Consider the following 22,349-nt stretch of genomic DNA (forward strand, 5'->3'; position numbering starts at 1 on the left):
CAAACTCTTATATTTCTTTTATTTAATCCGTTTTCTTCAATAATCTCTCTCATCGGGGAAGACTTTTTATCCTTTCGATTAGGCTGCTTTCTCTTCTTGGTGAGAGGTTTGTTTCCACTTCATGATGGTAAGTGGTGGTTTGATTTGGTGATGAAATTTCGTATGGAATTGCAGTTTTGGTCGATAACTCAAATAATATGAAGCGACCACCAGTATTTTAACGAGAATGCATAAATTGGGTACTTGTATTTGTATATACATTATTTTCAAAATATCGCTTTACTGTCTCTTCATGAGAACAGGCAATTACAATTTACCGTTTGTTCGACTCGATCATTGATATCGATGTCGTATGATTTTTTTTATTAGATTAACACCTTTTTTTATCAAAAAATGAATGTATATAACTCAAGAGTAACATAAACAGTAACATAAACAGTATTATCAAATTGAAAATAAATTGTGTATAAATTTGTCGCCACAACGGACGATAGTTATGCGTAATCACTGACGTGAGTGAGAAAAGGAGGGATGGAGGATAATTAGTTGTAGACTTGTAGTACACGTATTTAGACCGCTGTCGGTTGAACCAACAAGCTAACAAGTGCAATCAAGAATAAATGTGTATTGATTTGCTGTACAGGTTCATCCTCAACTCTAGTTTTACGTAAACCTACATTTATATAAGAAATCCGTAGGAAGATTCCACATAATTTATTATCGTATTGAAATGATATATTCTATTTTAATAATTTAAAATATTAATAACATATTATTTTTTAAATTATAAACAACCAATCAATATTATTGAAGCACACCGTCTACAGATTCAACAAATTTTAGATGATATCACATGCCAGTCCAATTTAGCTAATAATTATAAAAGATTCGTTAACTTATCATATTAATTTAAATAAAAGATTATAATAATTAACTTATCATATTAATTTAAATAAAAGATTATAATAATTATCTGACTTGAAAAATGAGCTTGTAATGGTTCATCTGGTTAAATATATGATAAACATGCGATGGAGTTTGAAATATGTAGCTATTGTTATAATTTTAATTTATGTATTTGAAAAATATTTTTAAATTATATATTTAAATACAAAATTTATGTTGTCCGCGGACACCCAAAGACTCTCGCTCATCCCAAAAATTATTAGAACAGACTGCATTGTCAAAAAAAAAACTTCTAAACCAGGACTAGCAAGAGTGGCAGTCTTATTCGACAGTCTGCTCAGTGCTCACACACCTTATACAGAAACACTCCGATATAAACAAGAAAGCACACTCAAGTTGCAGTAGAGAAATTATGGGAGAGGTTCCAGCACTTGATGTCCCTCTTATCACCCCATACAAAATGGGAAATTTCCAGCTTTGTCATAGGTAATTTTTGTTCTTTTTGTTGATCATTTATAGCCATATGCTTGATTTCTACTTGTATTTCATCACAATATATGAATGTTGGAGAATCGAATACATGGGTTAGGACTTTATTAGCAGGATAATCAACTACTTGGTTGGGGGTGTTGGATTTATTATTTGAATGATAAGAATTTTTAAAACTTTGTATTAGATAATTAGAAATGATAACTTGTCTCAAGTAAGGATTTGATTAAGCACAATAGTCAGAATTCATGACAATTTGACAATGCAGGAAGTTCCATTTTCGCAGATGGAGTTAGGTACATTCGTAGGAGTCCTCCATTGGGGAGGGTAGAGATGAAAACAAAAAAGATTTGTGCCTCCTAAACTAGAAATATGCGCATAAATCACTCGTTGCCTTCATTTTACAACTCTCAGTCTGGACTAATTAATCGTCTTAACTAAACTTTTTCTTTAAGTAAAATGCATTTCCCCTTTTAGCAGTATGTGATACTGCGCTAGTCTTTATTCTAAGAATCGTATTAGTACTATTTTTAGCTCCAGCCCCTTCTGCACATGTATGTTAATTTTATATAACAGCTTTGTTGATTGAGGTTCCCCTTACCTTGCCACTTTTCCTTTTTAGTTTGATATCTGTTGCTTTGGATTTTCAGCGGTGTAAGAGTCCGTATAATATATGTTCAGTCTTATATTATGTGGTATTAAACAATGGATTTTTTTTTTCCTGATCTTTGGTGGAGCATTAATGTTTGTCTAATAAGATTTTGGATCTTTTACAGTTTCTCCTTGTAGTACTGTAAATATTTTTTATTTCCTGCAGAGTAGTTTTGGCGCCTCTGACAAGACAAAGATCGTATGGAAACGTTCCTCAGCCTCATGCTATATTATATTACTCCCAGAGAACCACAAAAGGGGGTCTTCTCATCTCTGAAGCCACTGGGGTTTCTGATACTGCCCAAGGGTAAATATGGTCTTTGTGGTTTTTGTACTCTAGATTATATAGACAAATGTAAATGCCTATATTCGATATGTTAGATTATAATGAAGATGACTTTTCATTGTAGGTATCCTGAAACACCAGGTATATGGACAAAAGAACAAGTAGAAGCCTGGAAACCGATTGTGGATGCTGTTCATGCCAAAGGCGGTGTATTTTTTTGTCAGATTTGGCACGTAGGGAGGATTTCTAATACGGGTATTACTTTTGACTGATTCATTCCTCAGAATTTTTCATTTGTATCAATTAGATTTAGATGTTGTCAACTTACTAAGAGTATCTTGTATAACTTGGATTCTATTCCTGCAGGTTTCCAGCCAAATGGACAGGCTCCAATCTCTAGTACAGACAAGATGCCAACTCCTCAAATTCGAAGCAATGGCACTGATGTTGCACGATTTACGCCTCCTCGACGACTGAGTACCGAGGAAATCCCTCAACATGTAAATGATTTCAGACTTGCTGCCAGGAATGCTATGGAAGCAGGTATTTTCCTTACGCTTTACCTAAATGTGCTATTTTGGGTATGTCAAAAGTGATAACTACCGCAAAGATACTCTTTTACTTCCAAATATAATATTAATCATTAGAATAGAACTGTGAAGAGTGAAGACACATATCTCATCTTTTAATACCCTGAAAACTTGTGAGCAGTAGTTATTTTTGTTGTACTGATATGATAATACCTTTCTAAGGTAAAACATGGGGAAAGATATATTTTTTATCATTGCAAATCAGGAAATAGTATTCTTGGCTTCTTCGGTTTATCTTTGTAGTTTGTACTATAGAATTAATATTTTGTTTTACACAATTTTTTAGTTCTACATAATTTAGTTGTTACCTCTGTGAAGAATCCTATGTTGAACTTTTAAAGTCTATCCATATAATCACAAAAACTTATATGGTTCTTAAAAATATAAAGAATATGTTAAGTATCATATTAACAACTTATGTGAACTGATGAAACGAATATCGAATCTTAGGTTTATGCAATTTGACTTCATAATCTTAAAAATGAGGGGTTTCCTCTTGAACTTTTAGAATAACTTAACTTTAAGAAAACTTCTGATGGGCTGCATTGATATCTTTTTTTTTTTCTCTTAACCAAAATGTAGGTTTTGATGGAGTTGAAATACATGGTGCTCATGGATACCTAATAGACCAGTTCTTGAAAGATCAAGTCAACGACCGAACAGACAAGTATGGGGGCTCCTTGGAGAACCGATGCAGATTTGCTCTGGAAATTGTTGAAGCTGTGTCCGAAGAGATAGGAGCAGATAGAGTAGGCATAAGGCTTTCACCCTTCGCAAATTACATGGAATCAGGAGATTCAAATCCGGAAGCTTTGGGGCTTTACATGGTTGAGTCCTTGAATAAATACAATATTCTCTACTCCCACATGGTTGAGCCAAGGATGAAAACCGTTGGAGAAATGGCCGAGAGTCCCCACAGTTTGGTGCCTATGAGAAAAGCATTTCATGGAACTTTTATTGTTGCTGGGGGCTATGGTAGGGAAGACGGTAATAAAGCTGTGGCTGAGGATCGTGCAGACCTTGTTGCTTATGGTAGGCATTTCCTGGCCAACCCAGATCTACCAAAGCGGTTTGAGCTTGATGCACCTCTCAACAAGTATGACAGAAGCACATTTTATATATCTGATCCGGTTGTTGGCTACACTGATTATCCATTTCTCGATGAAACAATTCATGCTCAAGTGAAGTAATATGTAAAAATATAAGTTTAATGTGGTTCTTGTTTCCCCTTCCTGCGAGTGATTTGGGGGTTAATGTCTTTTTCTGGCTGCAAGTAGCATCTATCATTTATTCTATCTATACTATTGGTCAATCCAGCTTATGTGGATTACAAAACTTGTTTCACTATGTGACTTTTGAATGTAATGATATAAATTTGGTTAAGTTTGTAGCATTTTGCCTGAGAGATAATTCAAAATGACAATAACTGTTTGCAATAGTTGTTGTTTCACTGACAGTATGAAATTTAATGAATTCAAATCACACGTAGTGCTACTTATCCCAAAATTTGTTCCTAAAACTTTTTCTCAAATGATGTCGTGGACAAATGACGAGTTTTAATTGGACGGTTGATGTACATGTGAGTTGAACCAACTAGATTTGGGGAAAAAATTTGAGAATAATTTTTTTGGGTTACCTAGCATTTTCCTTTAAATCACTCTGCGAGATCATGCAGCGAGGAGCAATGTGAGCTTTTTCTATGCTTATTACGACCAACTACACTGGAGTAATCTCGACTTGTAGCCAATTTTCTATCTTTCTCCGAGCGCTTACCATCACCAACTATGCTGGAGTAATGTCGACTTGTAGCCAATGTTCTATCTTTTCGTTTGTCGTATTGATGTTAGACCTTAATGTTTTGCGGAATAACTATCCATTCCCCATCTCTTTAGTCACCACTAAAGGAGACGAGAGCACTTTGCATCCTGCTATTTATATAAGATAATATATTTTCTTTTGTAAAAAAGAAGTTGCATTTGGTTGCATTTCATTGCATTGAATTACAATTACCTAGTATATTTGTAATTATTTTCAATAATAAAATTGCAAAAAAATATATAAACAAAGATATATTTGCTAAATTTCCAAAAATATATACTCATTCTACTCTATTAATTTCTGAACTAAATTACATCATTCATTACTTATAAATTAAACAGCCATGTTTGAACAAACCACAATCATGTGTTTGCGGGAAAAAATTATATGATTCAAAAATTATTCAGTTTATAGTGGTTTTCATACAACTCAACCACGTATAATAGTTACTTGATATTAATCACTGTCATCATGTAGTAATGCACTTGTTGTTTCATCAATTTAAATTTGGCCATTTGGGTTTACTTATATTTCTTGCATCATTTCTTATCAATCACTTGAAGAAAAACCATTTGTCATTGCTAGTTTTACTAATAGTTGCACTCTTCTTCTCTGCAGAGTAGTTTTGGCACCTCTGACAAGACAAAGATCGTATGGGAACGTCCCTCAGCCCCATGCTATATTATATTACGCGCAAAGAACCACCAAAGGAGGCCTTCTGATATCTGAAGCCACCGGAGTTTCTGACACTGCCCAAGGGTAAACACTAAACACTATCTCTGTTGTTTTTAGTGAGTTGGCTATTGAATTGTAAATGCGAACATTCAATGTCATTAGGATTTAGTATATAATTAAAATGACATTTGATTGAAGGTATCCAGACACACCTGGTATATGGGAAAGGAACAAGTTGAAGCATGGAAACCTATTGTGGATGCTGTCCATGCCAAGGGTGGTTTATTTTTCTGTCAGATATGGCACGTAGGAAGGGTGTCGAATACAGGTTAAAAATTTTACTTAATTTTTTCAATAAATGATGGAATTTTGTTTTATGTTTTTTGACTTAACTTTCTAACAAGAATGTCTTCTGTCACTTTGCATTGTTGGGGCAGGTTTTCAGCCAAATGGAGCGGCTCCAATCTCCAGTACAGACAAGGGCGTTGATGATGCACAATGTTCTCCTCCTCGACGACTGAGTACAGAGGAAATTCCTCAACTTGTAGAGGATTTCAGACTCGCTGCTAGGAATGCGATGGAAGCTGGTATGTGTTCCAAGGAAATGATTTAGTTAATTAATGTTTTGCATGCCAAGGATTTTGTTGCATTGATGGTTTTTTTGTTTGATCAAAATGTAGGTTTTGATGGAGTTGAAATCCATGGTGCTCATGGATACCTAATAGACCAGTTCTTGAAAGATCAAGTTAATGACCGAACAGACAAGTATGGGGGCTCCTTGGAAAACCGCTGCAAACTTGCTCATGAAATTGTTGAAGCTGTAACGGAGGAGATAGGGGCAGACCGAGTAGGCATAAGGCTTTCGCCTTTTGCAAATTACATGGAATCAGGGGACTCAAATCCGGAAGCCCTGGGGCTTTATATGGCCAGTTCCTTGAATAAATACAACATTCTCTATTGCCACATGGTTGAGCCACGGATGAAAACCTTGGGAGATATGGCCGAGAGTCCCAAGAGCCTCGTGCCAATGAGAAAAGCCTTTCATGGCACTTTTATTGTTGCTGGTGGCTATGGCAGGGAAGATGGTAATAATGCTTTGGCTGAGAACCGTGCAGACCTTGTAGCTTATGGCCGGCCATTTCTGGCCAACCCGGATCTTCCAAAGCGCTATGAGCTTAATGCTCCTCTCAACAAGTACAATAGAAGCACATTCTATTTATCTGATCCGGTTGTTGGATACACTGATTATCCGTTTCTCGATGAAAAGTTTTCGACTTAACTGAAGAAACTTGAAAAGCAATTCTTAGTGTGGTTATTGTTTCTCATTCTGGCTGTTGTGCATGCTTGAATGCAGATTTCATCTTTCATCATTCTATCTATATTATCAGTCGTTCTAGTTCGTGAATTGTAAAACTTTTCAGATTGTATTTTCTCGCGATTATAAGTCATTTTTTACAAATCTAACGAGGACCCTTAATACAAGGTTAGCTACTTCCTACTCAATAGGCACTGTAACGCAATTTCTCTATCATTTGATCTATTGCCGAGAGAAATTGCAGATCAGCTCATGATAAACGCAGAAAGGCCTTCTTCAACCGTCGAACTTAATTAACCACTCTAATACTCTGCATGTTAAATTGCAAGCTGGCCACTTGTTGATTCCAAAAAGATCAAATCACTCAGTCATTGAATATTAGAGATGTTATTTTGGTATAGAAGATAAATCGAGTTCTGGCTCACTGGCCATTAATGCAGGTGGCCAAGAAAAGATTTTTCGACACTAAACTGAGAACAGGTAACTTGAAATTATTTCAACACTTCAATAAACATTCACTACTAACTTCTGTATTTGGATCAAGTTGAAGCAAATCAGGTTAATGGAGAAAAAAGCCTAGGCCCCATATTTGAACCAACTGCAATTTTGCGCTATATTAAAATCTAGCAGCCCTCTTATTTTTGTCTGTGCATCTTATACGTAATCACTGACGTGATTTAGAAGATGTAGTAGTTTTTAATTGTTGGGATGGACCGAAAAAGTGCAACAGAAAATGACTGCTATCAGCTCTGTCCTTACCAATCATCTGTTTATTGCTACTTCAGTGTAGTTCCTGTTTTTTTTCCTATATATACACCTGGTAGAGAGGAGTGTAACATTATTGCTTGCACAGAAGAACAGGGAAAATTTAGAATCGAAAAAAGAGATACAACAATGGCAGAGGAGCAAACCCTTCAAGTCCTTACTCCATACAAAATGGGCAACTTTCATCTTTCTCATAGGTGTGTAATTAAAAACCTAAGCTCTACTTATATTATCATGCATGCAATGCACTTTGTTGTTTGTGTAGTTTCTATGTTCTTTAGTATTACATGGAATCTTTGGTTTTAATAGTATGAGACTGCAGATTGGAATTGCATGGTGATATATGTTTAACTTTGCTTATTGGGGGTGCTAATATTAGCCCAAATGAGAATTATCATGAAAGCAATATTGCATTTGTATGTTTTCACTAGAATTCGATGTATTCTTTGATTACATTAACATTTTATGGCCAAAAAGATTATGCACTTGCATTACTGATTGATCCTTGTATTTTTTACCCCTCCATTTTCTACAGAGTGGTTTTGGCACCTTTGACAAGACAAAGATCTTGTGGAAATGTTCCTCAGCCCCATGCTATGTTATATTATTCGCAAAGAACCACAAAAGGGGGTCTTCTGATATCTGAAGCCACCGGAGTTTCTGACACTGCCCAAGGGTAAATCTGATCTATGTTATTGTTTTCAGTTAGGTATTCTGGATAATATTAAGATCTGTATATAAAAAAATCTTTTATATCTTTAGTATGTAATAAAGATGAGTTTGATTGAAGGTATACAGATACACCAGGTATATGGACAAAAGAACAGGTTGAAGCCTGGAAACCCATTGTTAATGCTGTTCATGCTAAAGGCGGTATATTCTTCTGTCAGATTTGGCACGTTGGGAGGGCTTCTAATACTGGTAATACTATTCAGTTACTAATGAGAAAAAATGAAGTTTTTTAATGTGTCACAGTTTAATTGCAGTTTTAGCATTTTATAAAATAACACGTGGAGTGTCGTAGATCTTAGGTTCTTCTTATCACCCGATTTTTACTAGAAGCTTCTTTTGATCCATAAATGGAACATATTATTATAAACCAGAGAACTACTAACTATTTGCACAATAACTATCAGGTATAATGCTCTGAGCTGCGATTATATCTACTGAATCCTAAGTTTCTAATATAGGTTACTTAGTACTCAAACTATAGTGTTATTTATTCCTGCTACTGCATTAGGTTGTTAGTATTTTCATATGTAACAATCAATCGAAGAAGTATTTCACCTGCTCTATGAAAAATTTCAAATGCTTCACCTGGTTGAATGAGCAAACTTATTGATTCTGTCATTTATAACATTATGGACTTGCCTAGTTAAAGAAGTGAACCTAACTGTTTGTATTAATTACAATGAAGTTAATTTCCTAATAAGAATGTGTTCTATCGCTTTAAATTGTTCATGCAGGTTTTCAGCCAAATGGACAAGCTCCGATCTCCTGTACAGACAAGGGTATTGATGAGGCAGAATTTTCTACTCCTCGACGACTGAGTACAGAGGAACAGAGGAAATTCCTCAAATTGTAAATGATTTCCGACTTGCTGCTAGGAATGCTATGGAAGCTGGTATGTCTTCTGAGGTTAAGCCAATTCCGCTATATATATATATATATATATATATATATATATATATATATATATATATATATATATATATATATATATATATATATAGGGGGAAAATACTAAGAAAACCCAGCTTATCAAGAAAACTGAGTAACCCGTTTATCTACCGTTGATCTTATAATCATTATCTAATCAGTAATTTATAAAAATAGCAATGAAATCTAGTTAATAAAGGGTAGTTTAGGAATACAGAATTTCACATAATCAATCAGAGATTGATTCCATATTTAGATAGATTTTCTATTTTTGTTAATAATTTCTATCTTCAATCAGACATATACAGACATATAGACATAATAAGAACAGCACGTTACATCCTTACGAACAACTTTTTAATAGCTTCAGTTACAAGCATAACAGCCATGGAAGATGAACAACTTGACGTCACTCAAGGTTAGTAATGTTGATAGTATAATTTGTAGAATTCGCTTTGGAATAGAAGATCAGCAGAAGAAGTACACATTATGATCATTTTCAAAAACAGCATAAGAAGGTTTTTTTCACTTTTCTCTATCGATTTTATACAAGTATGGATAGTAGCAGTGAAACCAATTATCAACAAGCAAAAGTAATTATCAAGAACATTCCCACATGTGTAGTTGAGAAGAAACCGGCTTTGAATCAGAAATTCAAAGATTTACAAGCGGCTTATGATTTTTATAAGGAATACGGAAGAGTTTGCGGTTTTGATATAAGAAAAGCTCAAGAAAAAAGTGATATATCTGGACAGACATCACTGAAATATTTTATTTGCTCTAGGTCCGGCTCATCTGATACAAAAACATCAAGGTCTGAGGTTGGGTTTGAAGGTTACAAACACAGAATCCGAAAAACTGTATCAATAAAATGTTCTTGCCCAGCCTTGATACGTGTGAATAGGGCAGCTGATGGCGGGTTTGAGCTAAGAAAATTTGTTGAGGAACACAACCATGAATTAGCAGACAATGATGGACAAATGTTTTTGTGTTGCAACAGGAATCTCACAGATTTCCATAAGCATTTTATTTTCGATGCAGCTAAGATGAACATTGGAGCCACTCGAGCATATGGTTTAGTTTCAGCAATAACTGGATCCTCTGAAAATGTAGGCGCTACTGTAGTTGATTTCAAGAACTTTTCGAGGGATGTTAAAAAACAAATTGGTAAACACGATGCGGATATGATTATACATAAATTCAGGGATATTCAAGGGAGCTCTGACACAGAATTCGGATTCCTGTACGAAACTGATTCAAGCAACCACTTAACTCGTTTATTCTGGGCCGACAATATCAACAGGAAATGTTACGAAGTGTTTGGAGACGTAGTATGTTTTGATGCAACTTACAGGACCAACAAGTAAGGAAAAAATATACATTTTCTCTTTTATAGTTTGAGCTTGTATATAAGATTCTTACGTATTCTCAAGAATTGTGATCTTATAGGTATGGAATGGTCTTTGTTCCATTGATTGGTATAGACAACCACTGGAAAAGTGTTACATTTGCAGGAGCGTTGCTTGAGAGTGAATCTTCTGATAGTTTCAAGTGGCTATGCAACTCGATGAAGACAATTTTTATACGTGAGCCAAGGTGTATTATCACTGACCAATGTCCAGCTATGAAAGTTGCGATAGAATCTGTATTTCCACTTGTAAAACACAGGCTCTGCATGTGGCATATCATGAAAAAGTTCCCGTCAAAGGTATTTGTATATAATTTAATAAAACATGGTTTTATTCTAGATCTATTAGAGCTATTTAGTTATGTAATTTTTTGATTATATTTTCTTATATTCCTTATGCAGTTAGGTTCTCTGTTCTGTTCAGAATCTCCTTTTATGGAGAGATTAAACAAATTTGTATGGTGCAATCATAAATCACCATTAGAGTTTGAAGAAGGGTAGAAAGAAGTAATAACAGATTTTGATCTATCTGGGAACAAATGGTTATCAGAATTATATGATATAAGAAAATCATGGATTCCAGCGTACTTCAATGATGAGCCAATGTTGGGACTGTTAAGAACAAAATCTAGATCGGAAAGTTCAAATTTCTTCTTTAACCACTTTGTGCAAAGAGGAGATACACTATCTGAATTTTACATATGCTACGATAGTGCAATTGCAAGACAGAGAACCCAATACAAAAAAATGACTCACTATGATAATACAATTCCAAGAACTATATCCAACAAGGGAATTGAGAAAGATGCTGCAGAACAATATACACGAGTTATGTTTTACAAGATACAAGAGGAGATAGTAGGTTGCAGTGGAGATTTCACTATTCTTGAATGGAAAAGTGTCGATAGGCTGAAGACAATTGTGATAAAGGACCCAGATGATCACTTGAACAAATTTGAGGTATAACATACCCTTAAAATCTAGTTTTTACATTTTTTAAGTTTTATATTGTGATAAATTTTTTTTTGACTTTGCCTGATAGGTGTCTCTTGACTTGGAAACGCACGATATAAGCTGCTCTTGCAAGCTGTTCATACGTGTTGGTTACTTATGTAGACATGCATTTTTCTGTTTAGGAATCAACGGTATTAATATCATTCCTAGACAATATGTCATAAATAGATGGTTGAAGAAAGCAGTCGATAGGTTTTCAACACTAGAACTTGGAGAGATTCCAGACCCTGTATCCGGTGATGACTCTCGCAGGAAGAAGGTCCAGGAATGTTGGTTTTTATTCCAAAGTTGCGTGAGCGAAGCCTCTAATGATGTAGGTAAAATTAAACTCCTATACGAAAAACTTAAGGTGTTCTCTGATGAGATTAAAATATCTTTAGGAGGTTCTGGTAAGCGTCTTGATCAAGAATATGTTGAGAACTTAATGGGTTTCAAGATTGTGCAAGAGGTTACGGTTCTACCTCCAAATCAAAGTAACAACAAGGGATCTCGGAAAAGGCTTGTTAATCCGGTTGAAAAAACACTTGGAGGTAAAAAAAGAACTGCTAGGCAATGTCAGTTCTGCAATGCTATGGCATTCCATGATTCTAGAAATTGCCCAGAAAAGAAGAAAAAGGAACAGATGGAAATGTCCACCTAGTATTCCTGTTTTTTTGTTCAGAATACACAAAATATGTTCATTTCTCTTTAAAATACATTGGAGTTTAACCTATACCTTTCATCCATTCTATTTAAGTGTTTAAACTATAACATACCTCAAAATCTTAGCTACCTTTAATAGTTTTATGTTTCTCTTTAACAGAGAAACCAACAGTTGTTTCTCTGTTTTCTGTCAGAACACACTATTAAAATATTTAAGCAATGGCATGTCTTAAAATTTCAAATAATAATTATAATACCAAAGATCTAAGGTTCAAAAATGATCGTAGGTAACATATGTTACATGAATATTATTATGTTGATATCAAAATATATGAAGGAAATAACAAACCATTAGAGATAAAAATCCATAAAAATCTTATAATTTTAAATAACATACAATCCACTGCGGAAAAGTGCGTTTGTCAAATTCTTAACAGCGTTAAAACTTCAGTCAATTAAAAATAACAAACCCCTTAAAAATCTACTTGTTTTTGTCTACAAGAAAACCAATGATGTTGTTGTAGTCCTGGTTCATTTGGATGAACCTTTTCATGAAATGTTGCGCTGTACTATTTGTTTCTTTGTTTTTAGACGCTGCAACGACGTGTACAACCAATTGACGTTGGAGATACTGATAGTAGTCTAGATCTTTACGAAATTCCTGTAGAAGAATCAAATTAAGGAATCTGGTTTAGAATAGAATATGGAATCTTACCTCATAAATATTTGTATAACACTAAACAATATTAAAATCCTAAAAACAATCCAAAGATGCATTAACGGATTGATTTTGAGTAAACATTAAGAAACTGCAACTAGTTCAGCCATCTGTGGAATAAATAGAAAATACCTTGAATTCTGTGGAATTCGGAAATTCACACTCTTCGAGGGAACCGCGTAGAACTTTCTGACTTTCCTTAGAGTCTTTCGAAATGTTAATCGACTCTCCAATCTCCTTAATAATGGCCCGACTTTGTTTTTAATTATTAGGCATCTGTATATCAAATAAAAATCATAAGATATGATCACATTGAGCATAAATTACCCAAAGGAGAATAATATGATTTTATCAAAGTTGTAATCTTATTCTCCAAGTTAGGATTATTATATAAGTTCATACTCCTAGTGCAATTCTCTCACATTCAGAAAAACAACTGAGAAGTATACTTGATCTCTCTTCGGAACACCACCGAAATTAATCCAATACAGGGGACCATCTGAAGATATCTACTTCATATGTTACACTTGATATTTGGTGGTAGACACTGATATCAACTTTTAAATGGAACACCAATGTGTAGATATCATTGTTTCGTTTTACTGCTTTCAACGAACAGTCTAATTCCATCTCCAATCTCCACCAGTCAGAAGTAGATTCAGCAGTATTCCAAAACCAGTCATGCAACAGAGTTGTTATATGAGTAAATTATTATGTTTTTTGAAGTACCAGTCATAACTTTACACACAATACTTAAATTTAAATTAGTAAAACACTTTAAAGAACCTTAGAAGATCTTAAGACTTACTGGGATTCTCTTAAGTGATGTTATAACTTAAAATAAACTTAAATGAACCTCATAATTCTTAAAGATTCTTTCCAAGATTCTCTTAAGTGTTTTACTAGATTAAATTTATTTAAGAAGTTTTGAGATTCTCTTAGGAGCTCTCATCTCCAATTTTTTTCCACGAATCTCTTAAGGGTTGTACTAATTTAATAATTTAGTTCAGTAACACACTTAAAAGAATCTCAGAAAATCTTAAGATTGTCTTGGATTCTCTTAAGTTGTTATATGAGTAAATTATTATGTTTTTTGAAGGACCAGTCATAACTTTACACACAATACTTAAATTTAAATTAGTAAAACACTTAAAAGAACCTTAGAAAATCTTAAGACTTTCTGGGATTCTCTTAAGTAATATTATAACTTAAAATAAACTTAAAGGAATCTCATAATTCTTCAAGATTCTTTCCAAGATTCTCTTAAGTGTTTTACTAGGTTAAACTTATTTAAGAAGTTTTGAGATTCTCTTAGGAGCTCTCATCTCCAATTTTTTTTCCGCGAATCTCTTAAGGGTTGTACTAATTTATTAATTTAGTTCATTAACACACTTAAAAGAATCTCATAAATCTTAAGATTGTCTGGGATTCTCTTAAGTGATCTTACAACTTAAAATAAACTTGAAAGAATATCATAAATATCCAAGATTCAGAATAGAATATGGAATCTTACATCAAAAATATTTCTATAACACCAGACAATATAAAATGGTAAAAACAATCCAAAGGTGCATTGATGAAATGATTTTGAGTAAACACTAAGAAACTGTAACTAGTTCAGCCATCTGCTGAATAAATAGAAAAATACCTTGAATTCTGTGGATTTCGGAAATTCACAATCTTCGAGGGAACCGCGTAAAATTTTCTGCCTTTCCATAGATTCTTTCGAAATTTTAATCGACTCTCCAATTTATCACTTTAAAAACAACCTTAATATAATCTATCCAATAAATATATAAACAAGATATACACAAACAGTCCTATACATATAAATAACTTGAGAGTTTTCACATATGCATGCATATTTTTTTTTTAAAGTTTCCAAATTCAATAATTCACAATCACTCGTGTTCTTTATTTTCAATTCTTTTTGTGTAGAATAATAAACAATATATCTTTGCTAACAAATAAAAACATATAAAATATGAGAATATGATACTAAATTAATCAGAAAATACATTATCACATATTAATGTAAGGAAAAAAAACTGAACATAAATTTGTTTATCATTTATACTTCCATTTTATAATATACATAAAATAGTGTAAAAACTAAATTTGTAAGGAGAAAAAATATAATCAATTAGTTAATATGATTTAATCACACTTCAATTTATTATTACAATATTGTTCATGTAAACAATTATAACATCCAATAATACTAAATAAATTAGAAAATAATGTTAGAAATTAAATTATACGTAATAAATTTTGAAATATATAGTCGCCCGTTCGCACGGTTTTAAGACTAGTATTATTATAGAGCTGAAACATGAAAAGTTCAGTCGGTCGCTCATTCGAGTTTGATAAATCGTTCAGTCGAAGTTATACATTATTATATATTTTTTATTATCTATTAAACCAAAACATTAAAAAAATAGGTTAATATGATCCGTCAGTAATTGAGTTTACGCGTCTCATTAACCTAACATGTTCAATATTATGTTATTAATTATTAATGATGATACATTAAAAGTTTGTTTGGTTGGTTGGTTTATATCCCGGCTTACAAGTCTCCTTAAATTATAAAATATAAAAAAATACATATTTAAACATTATCATTAAAATATATATGTTCGACCTAATTTTTAATTAGCTATTTGGCGGACTTAACTATTAATAATTTATTTAATCATATAATTCCAACACAATTTTATGTTCACAATAAAATCAATTAAATTTATAATATATACGATAAAATAACATATATTATATGCTATAAGCTAGTATTCACTACGGGAAAACAGGATATAACCGACCGTCAAAATCGGCCGGTTATGAAAAATATCGGTCGGTTATAAGCCTAAAACCGACCGATATGGTTGGTCGGTTAAACCCTGGTCGGTTACGTGAATTGGTCGTGTTTAACTCTTAAAACCGACCGACTAAGTGGTCGGTTATGTGCCTTTTTGTTCCCAGAAAATTGGCCCCACTTGATGCCACCTGTCACCACGTGGCAACAGGTGTCAGACCACGTCAGAAGCGATTTGTAAAACCGACCGATGACGGTGGTCGGTTATGTGCCTTTTCTCTGAGTTGACTTTGACATAAAACCGACCGTAGTCAACCTTCTGCCACGGTCGGTTATGTGCGGTCGGTTATGACTCGGTCGGGTTTGTGGCAGTACGCCTCCCTGATTCGCATAACCGACCGCCTCATAACCGACCGACTCCTGATGAAGACGGTCGGTTTTCTGCGTTTTATGTATTGAGCACGGTCGGTTATATTTGAATGCGGTCGGATTTCTGGCATCAATATGGTAAAAAACGGTCGGTTTTGGGACCATCCGGTCGGTTTTCTGGGTGAATTTTTAAAAAAATTGCAGCAGAATCTGCAGTTTCTAATCCATTCCCTGTAGCAAAACCATACCAACCAAACAATTATCCTAAACAATCAAACCAAGCATCCTAAACAACCAAACATCACAAAATACCAACAACAAAATTAAACGAAACCATTCTAATTAAACCAAATCCAAACATTCTAATTACAAATCCAAATCCAAACAATTCAAAATCCAAACATTCTAATTACAAATCCAAATCCAAACATTTAAACAATTCAAAACCTAAACATTCACAATCCAAATCCAACCACTGTCTTAATATACCATCCGTTAAAATTAAATTATAAATTACACTAATCGGTCAAAGAAACATCGGATGATTCACCACCGCCTTCGCCACCATCTTCGCCACCGCCTTCACCACCGCCTTCCCCACCACCTTCGCCACCGGCTTCGCCTTCACCTTCACCCTCATCATCCGTGTTTTCATCCGTGTCCTCGTCCACATCTGTGTAATCTTTCTCTCCCTCTTGCGCAGTTGCCTACAAAAACATGTCAAACAATTAGAATCCATTCATTTTTACATATCAACCAAAAACAAAAAACAAATCATTAAGTCATAAGTGTATTACCATTTTAGCACGAGCATCCATTTTTTGGAGGACATCCTCGAGCAATGTCCCTACAATGTGCACAACCTCGCCGCCAAGAAGGTTATTCCATTCCGCCCTCCGAGCCGGGTCAGTGGCTGGATCGAACACCTCGAGGGCTGTGCGTGCAAAGGTTGTTATCTCCTCATCCGATAGGCGACGAGCAAATTGCAGAGGATTGGCACGGGTTTCATTGAGCACATTGCGGACAATCGGGAGGTAGATGGAATCGGGAACCACTGGATTTTGTGTTGGAGCGGATGAGGATGAGCCGGCGCCGCCACGGGTGGAATCCCTATAGCGCGTGGCTAGTGTTGGGATCAAATCACTAGCTCGAGCTTTGGGGAACCCCACAACATAATTCTTTTTTGGCCTCTCGCCTTGGGGAACCTCCATTGCTTCCATCCACCAATCCCAAGGCTCATCCCGCTCCCCCGTTTGAGTAACCTCCACCGGCATACGATCAAGAATCGAGGCATATCGTTCCTACACATTTATCACAATTAATTAAACAATTAATGATATAAACAATTAATTAAAGTGCTAAAATTAGAAGATTACCGCAATGCGCATAGCGGCGGGGGTAGTATATATTCGGCTCTCGGGAGTGGAGCCGATCCTAGTGTGGCATTCATCCCACACCTCAAGCTTTGTCGGACTTTTAGACAATTTATTTTTCATGTTCATGAATTATACCACAAAATAACTTATATTAGCATTTGCATTATCATATTATATATTATATAATTATAAGGTAAAAACAAAATGTGTGTGTGTGTTTGCATATTAAAAATAGTACTACCTCGCGCACACGGTTGAAAGAGCGAGCACCCGCGCTATGCAACCTTTCCACGCGTTGCCGATTAGCAGCTCCAACTTCCGACCTATGCAAATGGCCTTCATCCGTGTCCCAATACTTGAGAAGATCTTTCCAAAAAATTATATTCCAATATTCGGGTTTCAAAGCCAACTTCGAAACCCCTTCCTCCCTCGATTTCCTCTCGATTCTCCTCTTCAATTTATTCATGGTCCTTTTGATTGTGACCTTTATGTGATCTTCAATGATAGCTTTGGCTTGTGAACGGCTTTGACCTTTCAATTGCCTATAATATTTCTACGTAATATCAACAAGTACAAGGACTAAAATTGAATAATCAAACCAATTGCCAACAAAATGTACCAAACCAATTACCAACAAAATCAAAAACATATTATGTAAACAAAAATGTACTTACGAGAAACTCCTCAACCCTTAGACCGAGCCACTTGGGGTAAGCTGCGTCTATGTCACTAAACGTGTATTTACCCAAAGGCCATCTTGCCCGAATAATCGCAAGCAAAGTCTTTTTTGCCTCATTATCTTCAATACTATATAAGAATATTATAAATATTAACTCGTGAACAAATTATTAATAACTAAACGCACACTACATATATTTAACACTAAAAATCATTAATAATCACTACAAAACACAACATATAAAACAATATACTTACTGTCCATCGGAGATATTGATCCGTCGAGGTCTTTTTGGTATCTTAGCTCCAAAAATGCCGCATGAATGTGACCGTGGCATCCTCACTCTTCTCACCGGTTCCTCCTCCGCCTCCGCCTCTGCCTCCCTTGTGTTATGCTCCGATTCAGTTTCCGAATCCGTTGGCTCGTCACGCAACCCCGTCTTTCCCTTTCCTTTTCCCTTGCCTTTTCCCTTCGCCTTCTTTTTGTTTGTACTACTACCGACACTCTTTCCCTTGCCTTTGTCGGTGTCCTTGTCCGTTGCTTTCCTTTTTCTTGCCATGATATATATCGTCAATGAAATCATGACGACTATCATCACCCAACCAAAGAGCCCATACAATACAATTCATTAAAATCAAGTTAAATCCAAAACACAAAAACGCTTAAACACATACAAATACACAATTAGAACACAAACTATACAAATTACAAACTATACAAACACATACATTATACAAAGACAAATTTACAAATTACACAAACTATACAAATTATACATAAACTATATATACAAAGACATTATACATAAACACACACATTATACAAATTACAAGATTAAACACATTATACAAATTACAAGATTAAACACATTATACAAATTACAAATTATACATAAACTATATATACAAAGACATTATACATAAACACACAAATTATACATAAACTATACAAATTATACAAAGACAAATTACACAAATTATACAAACACACACATTATACAAATTACAAGATTAATGCACATTGCTTAAAATCTCTCTCAATAATGGAATCAAATTTATACAAATTGAAAAATTAAGAAAAAATTCACCCCACATATAACCGACCAACAAATTGCACATAACCGACGAACAAATTGCATGCAAAATTTCCCAATACACCTATATACACACACACACATACACAAATATATTAACATATACGTATATGCAGATTCACCCATACACATAGACACACACACACACACACACATATATATATATATATATATATATATATATATATGCAGATTCACCAACATATACACATATATATACACATAAACGAAATTAAAAAATAGAGAAAATGGAGAATATACATTGGAATCGCCACTGAGAGTTGGGGGTTTCTTCCTCCGAGCATAGTAAGCACTGGGTCTCCTTTGTGAACCACCAAACAGAGCCCCCATCGCTATTGGAACCACCATTGAGAGCAAGAGAGTTGGAATCACCATCGAGAGAACTGGGGGTTGGATTGCAGAGAGTAGGAGTAAGAGAGCATAGTGGATTGAGAGTTGAAGAGCATAAAAGCAAAGAGAAAAGAGAGAAATCGCCATTGAATTGCAGTTGGGAGATAAGAGAGTTGGGAGAGAAAAGACTTGGGAGAGAAAAGGGAGATAGAGAAAAGAAAAGAAACGGCTGTTTTTTTTATATATACAGAGCACAAAACCGACCGCAGCAGCGGTCGGTTATGTCTTCGTCCCCAGTGAAACGACGTCGTTTCACTGTGGCGCGGTTTTTAATTTTTCACGAAATTTTTAGGCGCAAAAAAATCGGTCGGTTTTAGATTACGGTGTTCGGTTTTATTAAACCCTAAATTTAGGGTTTTTTAAACCCTAAATTTAGGGTTTTATTTAATTAAATAAAAACCATAGCTTTTAATATTAAAAATATTAAGATAAAATTATATATTAATAGCTAGTATTATTTAATAATAATTTAATTTCAAATAAAAAATAATAATACTATATTAGCTATTAGTAACTCTATAATTAACAATAATATTACTATATTCATAAATTCTATAATTATTCATATTTAAGGTAATATAATATTTTAATTTTAATATGTATCATATATACTTCGATTAAGAAATATATATAAGGATTAATCGTATTTCAAAAATCGAATCATTGGCCGACCTTGCAGTGGATTAATTGGGGATTACTCAGTTAAATCGGGGATTTTTAATTAGAACACTGCTTATGACATATATAAGTTATAAGAATATACATGCAATGATCGGAATACTCTTTAATTCTTGGCACGTGAAGTTAGAAAACAAAAGTTAAAATAATATATATTAAAAATGAGCCAATAATATATAGACACGGGATACTGACTAGTACTGAGTCAGTCTACGATCTGCTTTGAATACCGTCAAAGGGGACGGGATGAACGACGTTTACTTGTCACCGTGAGGAAAGGTTGAAACAAGAGTTAGGTTTCACACCTTCCTCTCCGGACACCTCACTTGTAACCATCCGTGTATGTAAGACTGAAGAGATAGCTATGACTGTATATATATTTATATTCTGAATATATTTTATATAAATATTACATGTAAAATATTATATATATACATATTTATATAATATATATTTGTTTATTTTATTATAATTTATATATATATATAATAAATAATATATTAGCTTTGACTGAGTTTTACTTAAAACCGACCGAAGTCAAAGGCGTCAACGGTCGGTTTTGTCTGAATCCGGTCGGTTTTATATGCATGCGGTCGGTTTTCTGAAAAATCATGGTCGGTTTTATGTGAATGCGGTCGGTTTTCTGGTAAACTTATATTATTATAATTTATATATATATAACAAATAATATATATATATATGCTTTGACTGAGTTTTACGTAAAACCGACCGAGGTCAAATCCTGCCACGGTCGGTTATACCTAGTCGGTTATGACCCGGTCGGGCTTGTACCAGTACGCTATCCTGATATGTAAAACCGACCGAGTTATAACCGACCGCCCTTAGATGAATGCGGTCGGTTTTGTGGAAGAAGGTGGTCGGTTATATATGTTTTCGGTCGGTTTTCTGGTAGTTTTATGGTCAAAACCGGTCGGTTATGTGTACTATCGGTCGGTTTTCTGGGCAAAAAATGAAAAAAAAAACATAATTCGTTTGCAGTTTCAGTTTCCAAATCCTGTACCAACATCAAATAGCAATACATAACCAAATTACTAAGCAGCCTAAACAACATTGTATATCATTACACCATCGTATATGATTACACCATTATAAATCATTACACAAATCTAAACATCATTGAAAGTCATCAAAACCGTCATCATCTTCATCATCATCTTCATTATCATCATCATTATCTTCATTATCATCTTCCTCTTCTTCATTGTGTTCAACATCATCATCATCATCTTGATTTTCATCATCTCGCAATTCGTCTTCTTCATCATCATCATCTTGATTTTCATGCCGAATAAATGGTATTTGTCCATATTGTGCAAAATCAACAAATAGTGAAAATGAGCTAGCGGCATTAGATCTATCTTCTTGAAAAGCGTCCTCTATATCGTTTTGCACAATAATTGATTCATCAATCGGACGACTTTTAGATTTGACCACCGTATATATTTTGCTTCATGGATCCAATACGCTAGGAGCGTAATATACTTGAGAGGCTTGACTAGCTAAAATAAAAACTTCGTTAGATCTCAATCTTGAAGTTATATCAACCGTCACCACTCGATTCTTATCGATCCTCACACCATTTCCGAGACTATCAAACCAAATATATTTGAACAAATATACGTGATTGCATCCTTGATAAATAAGTCTCACAATTTCTATTAGTTGACCATAATAATCAAGATTATTTTCGTGCAAAGTTCCCTTAACTACAACACTGGAACCGGATGCGGATGATGTTGAAAATTTATATCCATTAACTTGACAAGTTTCAAAAGTCATGACCTTTAATGCCGGTCCTTCTAGCAAGTCCATGAAACGAGGTCCGTCTATCTCGTCTTTCTCAACCTTTTTCTTAAACCAAGGTTTGAATCGAGTTTTCACAATATGATCTAATTGTTGTGGCGTTGTCTCAGGATGTTGTCTCATAACTCGATCTTGGTACCTCCTACAATAATGCATAAATGTCAATAACAT

General features: G+C 34.4%; 3 protein-coding genes across 3 annotated transcripts in view; all 3 read left to right on the forward strand.

The window, feature by feature from the left end:
• The first annotated feature begins 1,192 nt into the window (after positions 1 to 1,192).
• Positions 1,193 to 4,145, forward strand: LOC108211264 (12-oxophytodienoate reductase 2). Its single transcript, XM_017382820.2, has 5 exons — positions 1,193 to 1,392; positions 2,213 to 2,353; positions 2,457 to 2,587; positions 2,699 to 2,875; positions 3,505 to 4,145. The coding sequence occupies exons 1-5, from the start codon at positions 1,319 to 1,321 to the stop codon at positions 4,110 to 4,112; spliced, it is 1,131 nt and encodes a 376-aa protein (XP_017238309.1). The 5' UTR covers positions 1,193 to 1,318; the 3' UTR covers positions 4,113 to 4,145.
• A 1,217-nt stretch (positions 4,146 to 5,362) lies between these two features.
• On the forward strand, positions 5,363 to 6,739 carry LOC108219130 (12-oxophytodienoate reductase 2-like). The gene is made up of 4 exons (XM_064088070.1): positions 5,363 to 5,499; positions 5,614 to 5,743; positions 5,853 to 6,002; positions 6,096 to 6,739. The coding sequence occupies exons 2-4, from the start codon at positions 5,635 to 5,637 to the stop codon at positions 6,692 to 6,694; spliced, it is 858 nt and encodes a 285-aa protein (XP_063944140.1). The 5' UTR covers positions 5,363 to 5,499; positions 5,614 to 5,634; the 3' UTR covers positions 6,695 to 6,739.
• An 822-nt stretch (positions 6,740 to 7,561) lies between these two features.
• LOC108219141 (12-oxophytodienoate reductase 1) overlaps positions 7,562 to 22,349 on the forward strand; it is a 79,335-nt gene continuing 64,547 nt past the window's right edge. Inside the window, 5 exon segments of the mRNA XM_064093051.1 lie at positions 7,562 to 7,692; positions 8,031 to 8,171; positions 8,286 to 8,416; positions 8,962 to 9,044; positions 9,047 to 9,119. Coding sequence (XP_063949121.1) covers positions 7,625 to 7,692; positions 8,031 to 8,171; positions 8,286 to 8,416; positions 8,962 to 9,044; positions 9,047 to 9,119 — 496 coding nt within the window. The 5' untranslated portion in view covers positions 7,562 to 7,624.

Source organism: Daucus carota, chromosome 1 (assembly GCF_001625215.2).
Source record: "Daucus carota subsp. sativus chromosome 1, DH1 v3.0, whole genome shotgun sequence".
Lineage (NCBI taxonomy): Eukaryota > Viridiplantae > Streptophyta > Magnoliopsida > Apiales > Apiaceae > Daucus > Daucus carota.